Below are 13,677 nucleotides of genomic sequence, written 5' to 3' on the forward strand. Positions count from 1 at the left end.
AGCCAGAAAATTGAATAAACCCCAATTTTGGGACTATTCTCATCAAACCTCTCCATCACTTCTCTCTCCATGTTCCTGACCCCTTGACCAGATCTGACAAAATTGGTGAAGTAGGAAGATGTTGCCACCGTCAAAAACTCTGCTCCATCGAAGACAGCGCCTTCGTCGAAGACTCCGATCCGTTGAAGACAAGGGTCCGTGGAGGACTCTACTCCGTCAAAGACAAGGGTCCATCGAATACAATGCCTCCTCAGCTCTCTCTCTATTTTTATGACACCCGTGGCCTTCATAATCTTTTGCTTGTTTTTTTCTGCCCCTCTTGCTTTCATATTGAGGATTTTCTTTCTGGGTTTCCATTGTGTGTTTGCTGGGTTTTGATTGTGACCCAGAACAAAATCAACAGATAGATTATTACAATGTTCAAAAACTGGGTTTTGATTGTGTATTTGTTGGGTTTTGAGCTTTTGAAGAATGAAAGTGAAGATGGTGGTGTTTGGCCCTGACATTCTTAAGAGTTCGAGTTTTTGTATAGAAGAAAGTTGAGAGAGAAGAAAGTCGAGAGAGAGAATGTGTGAAAGAAGAAAGTTGCAAGTGAATGTGTGAGAGATAGGGTGAAACACGTGAACCGTTGGATTAGATTTTTAATATCCAACGGCTCACATTTCCTACCGGTCTTTAGTCCGGTACTTTTAGTACCGGACGGCCCCCCAATCCTGTTATAAGCCTAAAAGAATATCCAATCAAGTCTCTTGAACCTGATAAGAGTCAAAACACTTGTTGGCTGACAATTGTATTTGTAGAGTTTAATGACAGAGATATTAAGCCGGTGGTTATATCATCGTGCTTAGAGGGGAAAGATCCCTCAGGTCGAGCTTTGAACCGATGAGTCGTAATTCTTGGTTTTTTGGGTTTCGTGGGCCAAGGACAGATGGCAAAGGTCGGCTTCTTGGGAGGGGTTAAGAACCCTATTTTGGGCCTTGACCCAGTCTTACTTATGCACTGGACTTCGACTCAAGACTAAATTGGTGATTCGTTGTGCACACGGGTGATCATCTTGAGTTAAAAATTTACCCAGAAATCACAAAGTGGCCGTTAAACTGGAGCCTTCTGGGGTCAAAAAAAAAAAAAAATAAGGCAGATTCAAGAGGTATAGTATACAACAGAACAATAGTGGTATTTAACTGACAAAAACATCAAACTGGGTAAAACCCACTTGATTATCAACACTCAACAGCTGGCTATTTTGTTTCAGAGGCCCAAAATAGATGGCTTCACAAGCCCAATTGATTCTCTCTCACTCTGAAATTAATTTTTGTCGAGCTTTTCTGCAGAGGGAGTGTCATCCACCAAAGGCATTATATTTCCCACCAAATCCTCTCTCTGTGTCTCTCCTTTCTTTATTATAGGAGGAAAAAAACAATATTTTGTTTTATAAAATGGAGATTCACAAAGTTAATGATACTCACGTCCCCCACAACAATCCTCAGACCCTTTCTTCAATCCAACTCCACCGTCTCAATCTCTCTCACTGAAACCTTCTCTCACCCCACAAAAATCAAATCTTTGTTTTCTCTGGACTGTTTCTTTTTAATTTTTTTTAATTTCTCGAGAATACGTTGTTTTCATTGCCAGCCATGACCGAGGTCCTCCACTCTCCTTCCCATTTTCCTTCGTCTCCAAGCACCACTTCGTCTTCCACCACTTCTTCTTCCTTGACCTGTATACCCCCGCAGTCCCCTTCTTGTTCTCTTCTTGCAGATGGTGAGGGTTCTACGGTGACTGTCTGTGACCCAGAAGGGGTCGAGGACACGGAGAGGCAGAGCAGAGATCAGCTTTCTTTGTTGGCTCTTCTTGTGACCATCTTTAGGAAATCTTTGGCGGCTTGCAAGAGTGATAGGAGGGAGCTTTGTGCCATGGAGATCGGGTGGCCGACGAATGTGCGTCATGTGGCGCATGTTACCTTTGATAGGTTCAATGGCTTCCTGGGGTTACCTGTGGAGTTTGAGCCTGAAGTGCCCAGAAGGGCTCCCAGTGCAAGGTACATTGTGGGGTTTCAATTAATTATGTTTGCAATAGAATATGGGTTTCCTTTTTGGGTTGTTAATCCTTCTCCCTAGGTCTTCAAATTGGTGGGTTTTCTTTTCTGGATGTTCTGGTCATTATGCATTCACGAAGTTATGATCTTTTAGCCAATTAATTGGTGGGATTTTTCTTTTGTTGATGCTTTGCTGGTTATATTTCTTGCAGTCTTGAAATTTTTCTCTCCATTTTCAATTTTCTCTATTCCCTGTCTTTGTCAATGCACTCCATCTCTATCTTCATTAATATTTTCATGGTTATGCAACCAATTCCTGAGTGTTACCTTCGTGGGCATGTATAGCAGGTCTTACACATCACCATTCATAATAGATAACGTAATGGAACTTGCAATTCTGATGTTCAATTGCTTAATCTTGTACCTAAACCTACAAAAATTGCTTGCTATTGTGTGCTGAGTATAGGAAGAGAGGTCTTTAGCAAACACATTCTCAGTCTGATTGTTTGTCCTCACATAAAGGACATTAAGATTGCCATGAGCAACTTTACTTGTTTATTCCGTTAGATGGAAATATACAAAGCAAAACCCCAGAACTCATTTGGAAAAGTGGTCTGCGGAATTTATATGCCTATACTATCAGCTACCATTGCTATCGATAGAATATACCTAAAAATCGTACAGCCACATGGAGCAGGACATACATAGTCACATGTAATTTTAACCTCCCCTGATGGAGACCTTGGACCAACCTTTTCATGTTTGTTGAATTCCGTCATCTTAAGTAGCAGCATGGAATTATATGCATTTTGGTTGGGGCAGTTTCTGTGAAGAACCATGAGTTAGAATTATCATTTCTCTATTGCTTGTTTGTCTAATTTCTTAATATGTCGATGAGTGTTAGAAAAGGTTGTAATACTTTAAGATATATCCTTTGTTTTTTGAGGTAGATCTAATCTAAAAAATCCTGGATTCCTGTCTAATCAGTTTGTAATGCATGCATCTTAGTTCATTAATAATTTTAAATTGCATAAACAAGTTGGGAGTAGTTCTAAAATCGGAAAATTTGTGACTACCAAGTACAGACATCCCTTTTTGTTTATGTTGGATCCTTAAAAGGCTCCAAAGCTAGAACTCTTCATATATTTCTTCATCAATTCATCATTAGCATAATTACAATTTCTTGTTTGGAAATACTCGACCAGCCGAGTAGCAATATATCTGCTTCCCTGTTAATTTGATTTTTTTTATTTCTTTCTTTATCTGCAGTGCTACTGTTTTTGGAGTTTCCACAGAATCCATGCAGCTGTCATATGACTCCAGAGGGAATAGTGTGCCAACAATACTCTTGCTAATGCAAAATCGTTTGTATGCTCAAAGAGGTTTGCAGGTATTTGGCCTTGTCATTTCAACTATTTTTCTTTCTAATTCTTTTGCTGACCGACTGACCCCAAGCAGTGTAATTATAGAGAACAACAAGAAATATAATTTTTAATCTGATTTCTCTTAGCTGTGTGAGGGGGATACAAATCAATCATAGTTTCTGGTTTGTATTTCGAATTTGATTGATTTTTTAAGAATTCCTTCTCTATTCATTTTTCTTCAATTATTTCGTGCCTGTAGGCAGAAGGGATATTCAGAATTAACGCAGGGAACAGCCAGGAGGAGTATGTTAGGGACGAACTAAATAGGGGTTTGGTGCCAGATGGCATTGATGTGCACTGTTTGGCAGGACTTATCAAGGTATATCAGTCTAAATTCTAACCTGATTCATCTTTATCCGTTTCTGATTTTCCAGTAGTCTGTTAAATACTCATTTGAGATGCATCATATTGGCTGCTCCTGAAATTCCACCCCTCATATGATGTTATTGCCCTGGTTATCTAGCGAAATTGTTCACTTGGATTAGCCAGGGCATCCAGTGCCCAATCGTGTCAAACTTAGAACATATCACACAGTTATTTTGGTTTTTGAGCCAGGAAAGGGCATATAGAATAAAGAAGAAGGATCAGTGAAGTAACTATTGCTTGTTGATTTCCAATGTAATATACTTGCAAATGTACATGTGGGCTATTAACAATTTTTTCGCAGATTAAAATGCTGAGAATATAAAGATAGGAAAGTCTTAAACAGGGAAGACACAAGCTTGACTTCTGAATTCTAATCCTATCATCTTTTGAATAATGTATTTTTATGTTGACTTAACACATGGACTATAATATACAGTTTCTCGTCGTGGAGTGATAATTTGATACTGATTTTTCTTGTTAATGAATAAAGAGCTAAATTCATTTTAAGACCCTACCACACTATGTGTTGTGCATTGTAAGCGTGATTGTTCGTCCCTGCCCGATTCCTGGGTTGAGCACCTTACCCACAAGCAAGGCGGTAGGCTTTACCTATCCAATGAAAAATTTCATTACAAGGTCCACCTAACATAAGTTGGACTTGAAAACGTTACTATTTCAAAGTGCAAAGTAGATCGTTGTTCAACTAATTGTTCAATCTTGCTTGATATCTGGTTGTTACTCTAGGCATGGTTCAGGGAACTCCCAACTGGGGTTCTGGACTCTTTATCCCCAGAACAGGTAATGCAATGTCAAACTGAGGAAGATTGTGCTGAGCTTGTGAGACTCCTACCCCCAACAGAAGCTGCTCTACTGGATTGGGCCATCAACCTGATGGCTGATGTTGTCCAGCAAGAACATTTAAACAAGATGAATGCACGCAACATCGCCATGGTTTTTGCACCAAACATGACTCAGGTGGGTTTCTAAAGTTTTAATTTGTCTAGAGTCCTGAGACATGTTGCATACTTGGACCGCTGAAACTTGTATCTTGCATTATATTTCCTTGAACCAAATCAATGTCTTCTTATATCCTATCCCATTTATATCTGACTGCTTCTAACTTCTTCTTCATCATTTCATATAAGGCTATATTTTCTTCTTTTAGATGAAATAAGGTGTATTTAGATCTCTGCAGAACTATTTTTTCTATTAATGATCCTTGTGCCTGCCATCCCTTCAACCTCATACATTAGAGGCTTTATTAAAACCAGTATGAGTGGATACAGACTTATCTCTCATTGTTGCCCCTTGCCCACACCCCACAGAAAAAGGTCATTAAATAGATACCACTTACCTGGCACTTTTCCTACCACCTTAATATATCAGTAAATGATTTTGAGAACAATGCATATGGCTGGTCTGATTGATTTTGGGAGGACAATTTCTTATGTTACATGTGTCATGCAGATGGCAGACCCCTTAACTGCGTTGATGTATGCAGTCCAAGTGATGAACTTCCTCAAGACACTTATCTTAAGGACACTGGAAGCAAGACAAGATTCCATAATTGATCCAACTCCTGCTTGCCATGTAGATCCAAATAATGAGAATGGAGACGAGAGCCCTTCACAGTCCTGCATGGAAGATGCAGAAAAAGCCAATGAAGAGGTGGATCAAGCCTTCATTGTCAAAGAGTCTATGTTGGAAAGTTCCTCCAACTCTTGTGAGAACACTCAGATTACTGATGTAGAAGACCCTAGCCCTCTGACTGCTGTTGAGAAGCAGAGTGGTGATGGGAATTGCCCCTATCAGACTCCGGCTAATGCTGAGATGTTCACTAATGAAGTTGAGGTGGGTGGAGTTGACTTTCTTAAGGTTGCTGTTCAAATAAACTGTGGGAAAAACAACATTGGACAATCGAGCACTACAGACTTCAATAAGGGCACTGGAAAAATGAACCTGCAGCAGTCTCTTCTTCAGGTATCAGCACCTGTTGAGAAAACTCGTGGAATCAGCACTTTGACCCGTATACATTCAAGGACCGAGCACATTGAAGCATGGCGGTGAAGTATGCTCAACAGATTTTCTGACAAAGTTCTGTATAAGTTAACTTTGTTACGCTTCAAACTTGCGAGGAGGAAAAGTTTGTGAAACTTGTGTTTTCTGCGTGCTGCATTGTTTGGTCACCTTGTTCCTTATCCCACGGTGATGAATTGTGATATGCGGCTGACATTTGAAAGGCAGCAACCCATGACTGATTATGCCTCCATTTGTGTTTTTCTTGTTTTCATTTGCATTATCATTTGCTAATAATTCTGATTCTTAATGCATGTCTTGCCCCACGCTGCTTAGCCAGCAGCATTGGCTTTAAGCATCTTCATTTGGTCTGTGAATGTTTTTCTATAATGGCAAGCTCTGGTGGAATGCATGAGGACCACTGCACAAAAAAAGACAACTATTTAGATTTGAAGATCAGCAGCTGCTATCAGGTCAGTAAGCATTACTGTTTTTTCCACATATACTTGGCTGGATACCTGCCAATCATTCTAACAAACTTAAATTAATATTTCTATGGCCACTTGAACTGAAAAGGCCGGTGTGGACACCATGCTGTGGCCTTATGCTCTTATCAGCTTGATAGTTCAGTAGAACTTCATATCTGTGTAGTTTAGGGTTAAGTTCACAAGGCTAAAATCAGACCATGTTAAGAGCCTAGTGGGGAAGAAGAAAAGGAAGTAGAGAGAGTCTACACCTCCAAAGTTCATACTAATGACAAGGCAGAATGAAGGAAGAAGAGGTCATCATCGACCATTAGCTCAGTTGGTTATATATCTATGGGCTTAACGCGTATGACATTAAGGTTGGAAATTTGAACCAATTGGGAATTGGAATTTTATTTCTTCCGCATGGGTTTCGATCTAGTTTTACTTGTTGTCAGCATAGTGTAGGTTGTTCTGACGAATCGAGATTTACGCCCACTCAGCTATTTGAAGAGCATGTTGGGTTGCATGGTGGCTCGGTCACCAAAAAAAATAAAATAAATGCAGAGGTGATCAAGTTTCCAAGACTTTTATCACTCCTTAAAGAACAATGGCATCCTGATTACGTCTGATCAAAGATTTGGTCCATGTTTCGACTACGAACACACCAAACAAAGTAACACCAATTAGTGTCAATGAATTGACATTTCAGTCATACTCCATTTTCAAATCTCAAACCAAGCTTGGTTACATAACACTGGTCTGGTCTTGTACGAGCCCATCCTCCAGCTACAAGGGTGTGTGCCCTTGATGATGAAATACTAGAAAAATTATAAAGACCACCTTTTCCCAAGAATAAATCAACTCCATTTACTTGCTTCTATTAAGTTTTATTACTATTATTAGTTAACGTGGAACCCACTTAGCTGTCTATTGAATAAATAATTGGTAACTTTGGGCCTCATGGAAGACCTCACAACTCTATGGACTAGTTGACTTGGGTCGAGACCCACTCACTGCAAGAAGATAACGCGTGGTGATATTCACACGTTGGGTTGAACGAGGACACATCTCGTAAATTGTGATAATAGAAACACCTATGAGACTTAAAAATCATGACTTCCCACTTGCACAAAGAGTTATCCTGATTAAGTTCACAATCTCTGTCAACGATTGGTTGTTCTATTAGTTGTGCACACGCATGGTAAGAATTAGATTAAGTTTGAGTCTATAAAAGAGAGACTAACCTGCTAGAAAGTGCCTCTAAATGCAGAGACATTTATGACCACCAAATACTGACCCTATCTCAATATAACCACTCATCCATATTCAACTCCAACTGATAGATACCCCCAATTAATAGCACCTCCCTCTTGATTTTTTCCAACCCCCTATGAGCATGACAAGCCCCTGCTTCTTCCTCTTCTCATCTTCTCATTTTCATAAAGTGCTGGAGAGCCAAAGCCATGGCCGCCTGTAGGAGCCTCCAACACATCTTTGAAAACTCATTACCTCCAGATAACCAAAAACCCCATTCCACATGGAACCAAATCAAACCCATAGAGCAGTCTTCATTCACTGAAATCTTTGGGGAACTTCATTTCAAAGAGAATTCTTCCTCCTCCTCCTCTTCCTCCTCCTCCTCTCGTATGTCATCTTTTATAGACTTCAACTCGCAAACCAGTGCTAAACAGAGCACTATTTTTGACAAGAACTGTGAGGACAACAGCAAGACTCCTCTTTTGGAGACGTTTTCAAGCTCAGAAAAGACCCAAACCCAATACAGTCGCAAGAAAAGTGAGAATCTTTTATCCATGAATCATGAGAATCTGCAGCTATGCACTGAAGGGCTTGGATTTGAAAGCTCTGATGATGTAGAGGACATGATTAATGGACACTGGGAACAAGAACAAGAAGAGAGAGCCATGAGAACTACTAAACAACCAAAAACAGAGAACCCAAGTGGAGAGTTGAAGAGGTCAAGGGCTGGGAAAGGAGCGTTTCCTCCTCCAATTTCTTGCATAGGAGAGAGTGGGAAGCCGTGGGTTTGCTTCAAGTCGTACAGGCAAGACGGCAGGTTTATTCTGAAGGAGATAAGGACTCCATCTCCTGAGTTCTTGCATGCTTGTAGAGAAGGTGGCCGCCTGAAGCTGCACTTTGTTCAGCCAAACTCTGAAATTCTAGAAGAAGAAGAAGATGATGATGAAGATGAAGACAATGATGATGATGATGAAGGCAATCGCTTCATGGAAGACGAAGATGATAAAGAAATTGGACAGCAATGATTTCAGAAACAGAGTAAATGAAGATGAAACCAAGAAGGGGAAAAAAATTCCGAGAGTTGACTGTTCAGCAAAGTGCATATGCATGGGAGCTGAACAAAACTTTCTGCCTGTGTTTTTTCTTTCAGGAAAACGATCAGAGAGATGTATATGGCCCTCCAGTTCCATAAATCTATAATTCAATAACCTTTCTTTCTTTGTAGTTCTTTGTTCTCTCTTACTTTGCAGTTTTTCACTATAGATCATCATCTAACCATGTCAACCATATTGCAGAGAGAGCCATATCTGCCCTGCAACTCTGCCCACAAGACAACTTATTGGTAAACTCCGGGTCACATAGAAAATCCAACAATCTCCGTGAACCAGTTAAGACCTGGGCCAAGACAAAGTATAGGTAAGATAATGTAGGGTGACATTCACACACGTTAGGTTTAAGGGTTCATATCACAAATTACGAGACTTACACTCATAACTTCCGCTTGCACTAAGAATTATCGCGGTAAAACTTATCATTTTAGCCAACGACCCCTTTTTCTGCAACTCTAACCAGGTAGAGTTGCAGGTCATACACAGGTTTTAATTCTTGATGACAGAGGAAATTCCATAGCTCCAATTATGGTAGCTTTAAGTTTGAGGAATTCTCATATTTCATCAACCTAACCTATTACGATATCATGATAGAACTCTTAAAATTCAACCATGAAGGTAATGATTACTCTCTGTAACCAAGTCAAATCAGGATCTTTGATGGAGAAACATCATTATTGGTCTTAAATAATTGTTCCAAACCCAAATAAATCAAACCTAAGCCGATCTACCCGACTGATTCAGCAATGCAGATGTATGTACATGTACCAGAAATTTGTGCCACTGATTAGAAGATGACCTATGGTTTTTTTTTTTGGAAATCGAGAATTTTCAAAACCACTAATTGGCCCAACTCTAAACTCGGATCGCCAATTTCGCCATCTAAACCAAATCCCTTTGTTGATAACCTATAGTGATTCAGATAGAAGTTTTCATCCAGAGTTTTGTGCCAGATATACGTGCCAGCAGAGCAAACAATCTATGGTAATGCATTCAACTATTATGAACCGTGACGTAACACTAACGGTAACCTGTATTTCAAATTTGTCACCATGTGTGGTAGGTAGCAGTCCATAATAATACTATATATAGTATAATAATCCAGAACAAGAAAAGATACTACTCCCTGGAACAAAAATCTGGCCATACAGTTGTAAAAGGCCCATGTCTATGGTGGACAAGAGATGTCCACCTAGCCAAAAGAAAACGATGAAAGCAAAAGGAAAGGATAAAATCAGACAAAAATCTCTCAAATTGTACAAATGCTTTCTTCTGCATATTCCTTTTAGAACCAGAATCTTCCAACACAGAAATTTCTTAAGAGATTTTGCATGGAACAAGACGAGATTTTTTGGAGGAGAACAGATAATTCTATTTACAAGACATATGGACTACCCTAAAGCTAGCAATGAAAGTAAAGTCTGCATAGCCATTGTTTATAAGACATAAGAAAACACTGTATTACTAAAATATGCTCTAACCACAACAGTTGCAAACTTCCTTACCAAATTATGTCGCAAAGTTGTGAGCAGAGCCCAAATTTTATTAGGAATTGGGGGGGGGGGGGGGGAATCCAATTTCTTAATAAAACTCTTCAGCACTTTAAATTCATCGGTAGTGTTTCCAATAATCAAAGTGTGGAAACCCAATTTTTCTGCCGCGCAATTTTCTTTACAATATTATTCATCAAGGTTCGTTTCTACTCTCAAAGAGGAGATGAGTAGGGCAAATGAAATGGATTCAGACAAAATGCAGCACCACCCAAACCTGATCATCATGCATATCAATCGGTCATGAAGATAACATCAGCAGTTTTTGCCTATTGATGTCCAACTAATTGCCTCAGAGAAAAAAGCCTCAAATTAGTAAGCATCACATAAGAGGGTCAGCTTAAAATAGTGATGCTGCAAAAGCATAGCCACCGCAAAATGCAAATGTCGAGTAATCTGAAAACAATTGCAAGACTTGTAGAACATAAAAAGGCGAAGCAAAAGAGTTACGATCAGAAGAAACATAAGTTGTGCCACCACATATCTAAGTTTGGATTATTTCTAAAAGCCATTATGATTCCAAAGTATGAGAAATCATGGACGTTTTCCCACAGTTCATATCCAAAAACACTTCCCTCAGTCCTGGACCTCCTCTGGCTTCTTTGAGCCAGATTTCATGTACCATCCCACAGCTGCAAGAATAGTAACAGCACCAGTTACAATTGCATAGTTCTTGTACTTGTCAGTTGATACCTTCGCTGTTGATGCTCCTGATGTTGACGAAGCGGCAGCACCTGGTTTGACATCTGTTGCTGGACCCCCTGAGCTTGCAGCATGTTCCTCTGGTTTTGGGCCCTGAATACATTATTAGCACATTCAGCATGAGGTATTCTAGGCCAACTACATAACCTGACAAAATTGAAACTCTCGCAAAATTTCAGAAAGTTCCTCTAACTGCACCACTAAACATTGTTTGAATATGCTAAATTCAACATTCTACATTAGTTCATGGAGAGACAGGAGCATACCACTTTAGTATTAATCAATCTCCTTTAACTTTGAAAAGGGAAGGGAAAGATGGGGGTGGGGGTGAAGGAGATGATGACACTACACCTTGAGTGCATACAGTGAGGTGCCCAAGCACTCACCAGAAGGGGCTCATCAAGTAGTTGTCTAGTTGAAACTCAAAAAGGTATCACTTGAAACTTAAGAGAGAAGAGAATAGAAAGCAACCTTGTCTGCATATGCATGAATGTGTGAATCTATGCTTCTATCGAGTAATAAAAAGTCCATCAACCCTTTCACATCTTATCATTTAAGAACCATGAAGCTTGAGACTTAAATGATATGATCAACAGACAACAAATAAACTCCTGAGGTAAAACAAAGGAATTGTATTCCGTGCACATACCTTGCGTGCAAGCTTCTCCAGTTTTTCTTGCTCGGCTTTCTGCAATTGCAAGTACTTGTTAGCCATTGACAGAAACCAAAGCATCGTACTGGCTCATGTAATGATTCTTCAAAAATTAGAAACAAACACTTCACAAGGTACAAATATACAAGCAGAATAATGTATTCAACAAGTCTATTTGATGCATAACTATCAACAACTAATTACACGACAAGCTGTCAGGTAAAAGGACTTTAATAATTTTGCTGTTGGGCTAGGTAAGGCCTTCCTATTCAAATAAAACTTCTTACAATGAGTAAGCAATTACAAGGAATCAGCATAAAATGGGCAACCAACCATTCACTTGTACAAAAATATGTTCTTCACGGTTTCAGAACATACCAACTGAAAAAGCAACATTATTTATTTCAGCTTGAAAATGAAAACCCTATGAGGCAGGCGCAAGCCACAGAGGAAACAGGCAATCAATTGAACCTTTGACATACCTTTATGAAAACATTTTCTGCAGCTTTTTCTTCCTCACCAAGTACTTTACCACTGCTAGAGAACCTTCGAGATACATATCGTGCAGCAATTCTTGTTGCCATCACAGCTTACAAAATCTGAAAAGGAAATAACAAATGATAAACTTGCAGCAGTACTACAGAAACACCATTTGTTACATGCGGAGGAAACTGAAAGGCTTCCTGGTTTGTCTTATGAGGGATTGGAGGGCTGCAATTCCACCCAAAATCATGTTAAATTACTGCCTAATAAATCAGCATAATAAATTGCATGATAATCACAATAACCCTATAACTTCCATGTTTGCACATGCTTGGTTCTTCTTGATAAATATTTTTTTGCTTTCAAAAAATAGAAAGAAAAAACAGCAACTATATTAGAGGCCCAACTTTTAAGTGCCATAACTCACAAGTTAACAACCAAACACCAGCCAAGTAGAAATATCAAGGCACCCCATGAAATTGTTAGACATGTAGGTTCTTGGGCAATACACACATGCACTCTCACACACAAAGTAATTGTACGAGATGCACTGGTCATTATTGTCAAAGCATTTACCAAATAGTGTGGCGTGGGTTAAACAAATCCATAAGATAAGTTAATTTGAATCCACCATGTTGATTTTCTCATATGAGATTAGAAAAGAAAAATCATGAAACCTTAATTTAACTCTTTTGCAAGTCATACCTATAGACATTTTCCTTCACTTCAGTAGCATGTATAATATGCATCCATGGCAATTATGATCAAATTTATTGAATAAATTTTCTTGCAGCTTTGTGTTTTTTGATGGACAGACATTTTCTAAGATAATTAATTTCACCTGAAAAGGCTGCAACAAAATGTTTAAAACAATGTTCACAAGAAAATTCATAAACAAAAATGGAAGACCTTGAGCTTCCTTGATCTAAGAACAGTTGTTTCTTCATTCAAAACGAAGTGGATTCCTTACGAGATTGTATCTAACAAATAATGCGCTTCGATTCATCGTTTTTCCAGGAGCAGCTACAAAGCAAACACAAAGAATTCCCTCTCTCATCTACTTATTCTAAAACCACCACAGATAACAGGTAATCTAAATTAGAACCAAGATCTCAACAAAAAAAAATAGAGATTAAATTCTTACTCAAACAAGGAAAACAATCATCAAGAACAATGCTACTCCAACAGAAAATAAAATCTAATTAATAGCTTCCGTGAATCTCACACAAGAAAAAGAGAAAGCAACACAAATCTGCATATGGAAGCGTAAATCAGATTCAGAAATCAAGCCGATTACCCCGCGAATGCAGAGAGAACTGGAAAGGGTTTAGAAATTCTCCGTGTTTCCTTGGCGTGACTGTGAAGGGGGTTTGGGTGGAGGTTTATAAAAAAAGGTAGGCCTGGAGCGATTCACCGTGTGATTCAGGTAAGCAATGATTCCCTATAATCGCATCTAGAATAGATAAATATACCTCCCCGGTAGCGGTGCCAACTGCCAAGCGTTCAAGAGTAATCCTCCTGATGTTACGGGGTAAAACGTAATTTGAATTACACACACTAGGTGTCATCGTCCAACTGGCCCAAAGAGAATTAACCCAGTTAACCCTTTCATTAAC

At 39.2% G+C, this 13,677-nt stretch overlaps 3 protein-coding genes across 4 annotated transcripts; 2 read left to right on the top strand and 1 right to left on the bottom strand.

Moving 5' to 3' along the window:
• Window positions 1-1,370: 1,370 nt before the first annotated feature.
• On the top strand, window positions 1,371-6,199 carry LOC119982353 (rho GTPase-activating protein 5). The gene is made up of 5 exons (XM_038825678.1): window positions 1,371-2,038; window positions 3,305-3,425; window positions 3,659-3,778; window positions 4,570-4,800; window positions 5,293-6,199. Exons 1-5 carry the CDS (start codon window positions 1,635-1,637, stop codon window positions 5,890-5,892), a joined length of 1,476 nt encoding a protein of 491 aa, XP_038681606.1. The 5' UTR covers window positions 1,371-1,634; the 3' UTR covers window positions 5,893-6,199.
• A 1,066-nt stretch (window positions 6,200-7,265) lies between these two features.
• LOC119982360 (protein FANTASTIC FOUR 3-like) lies at window positions 7,266-9,012 on the top strand. Its single transcript, XM_038825687.1, has one exon. The coding sequence runs from the start codon at window positions 7,772-7,774 to the stop codon at window positions 8,588-8,590; it is 819 nt and encodes a 272-aa protein (XP_038681615.1). The 5' UTR covers window positions 7,266-7,771; the 3' UTR covers window positions 8,591-9,012.
• Window positions 9,013-10,559: 1,547 nt separating this feature from the next.
• LOC120006100 (uncharacterized protein At2g27730, mitochondrial) lies at window positions 10,560-13,517 on the bottom strand. 2 transcript variants are annotated; one of them, XM_038855989.1, is made up of 4 exons: window positions 13,359-13,517; window positions 12,061-12,177; window positions 11,576-11,614; window positions 10,560-11,019 (listed from the first exon to the last, which is right to left on the bottom strand). In XM_038855989.1, the coding sequence occupies exons 2-4, from the start codon at window positions 12,160-12,162 to the stop codon at window positions 10,801-10,803; spliced, it is 360 nt and encodes a 119-aa protein (XP_038711917.1). In that variant the 5' UTR covers window positions 12,163-12,177; window positions 13,359-13,517; the 3' UTR covers window positions 10,560-10,800. The 2 variants fall into 2 exon arrangements, with proteins under 2 accessions (XP_038711917.1, XP_038711925.1); XM_038855997.1 differs by having other exon boundaries at window positions 13,287-13,508.
• Between the last annotated feature and the right edge of the window lie 160 nt (window positions 13,518-13,677).

Source organism: Tripterygium wilfordii, chromosome 2, assembly GCF_013401445.1.
Source record: "Tripterygium wilfordii isolate XIE 37 chromosome 2, ASM1340144v1, whole genome shotgun sequence".
NCBI lineage: Eukaryota > Viridiplantae > Streptophyta > Magnoliopsida > Celastrales > Celastraceae > Tripterygium > Tripterygium wilfordii.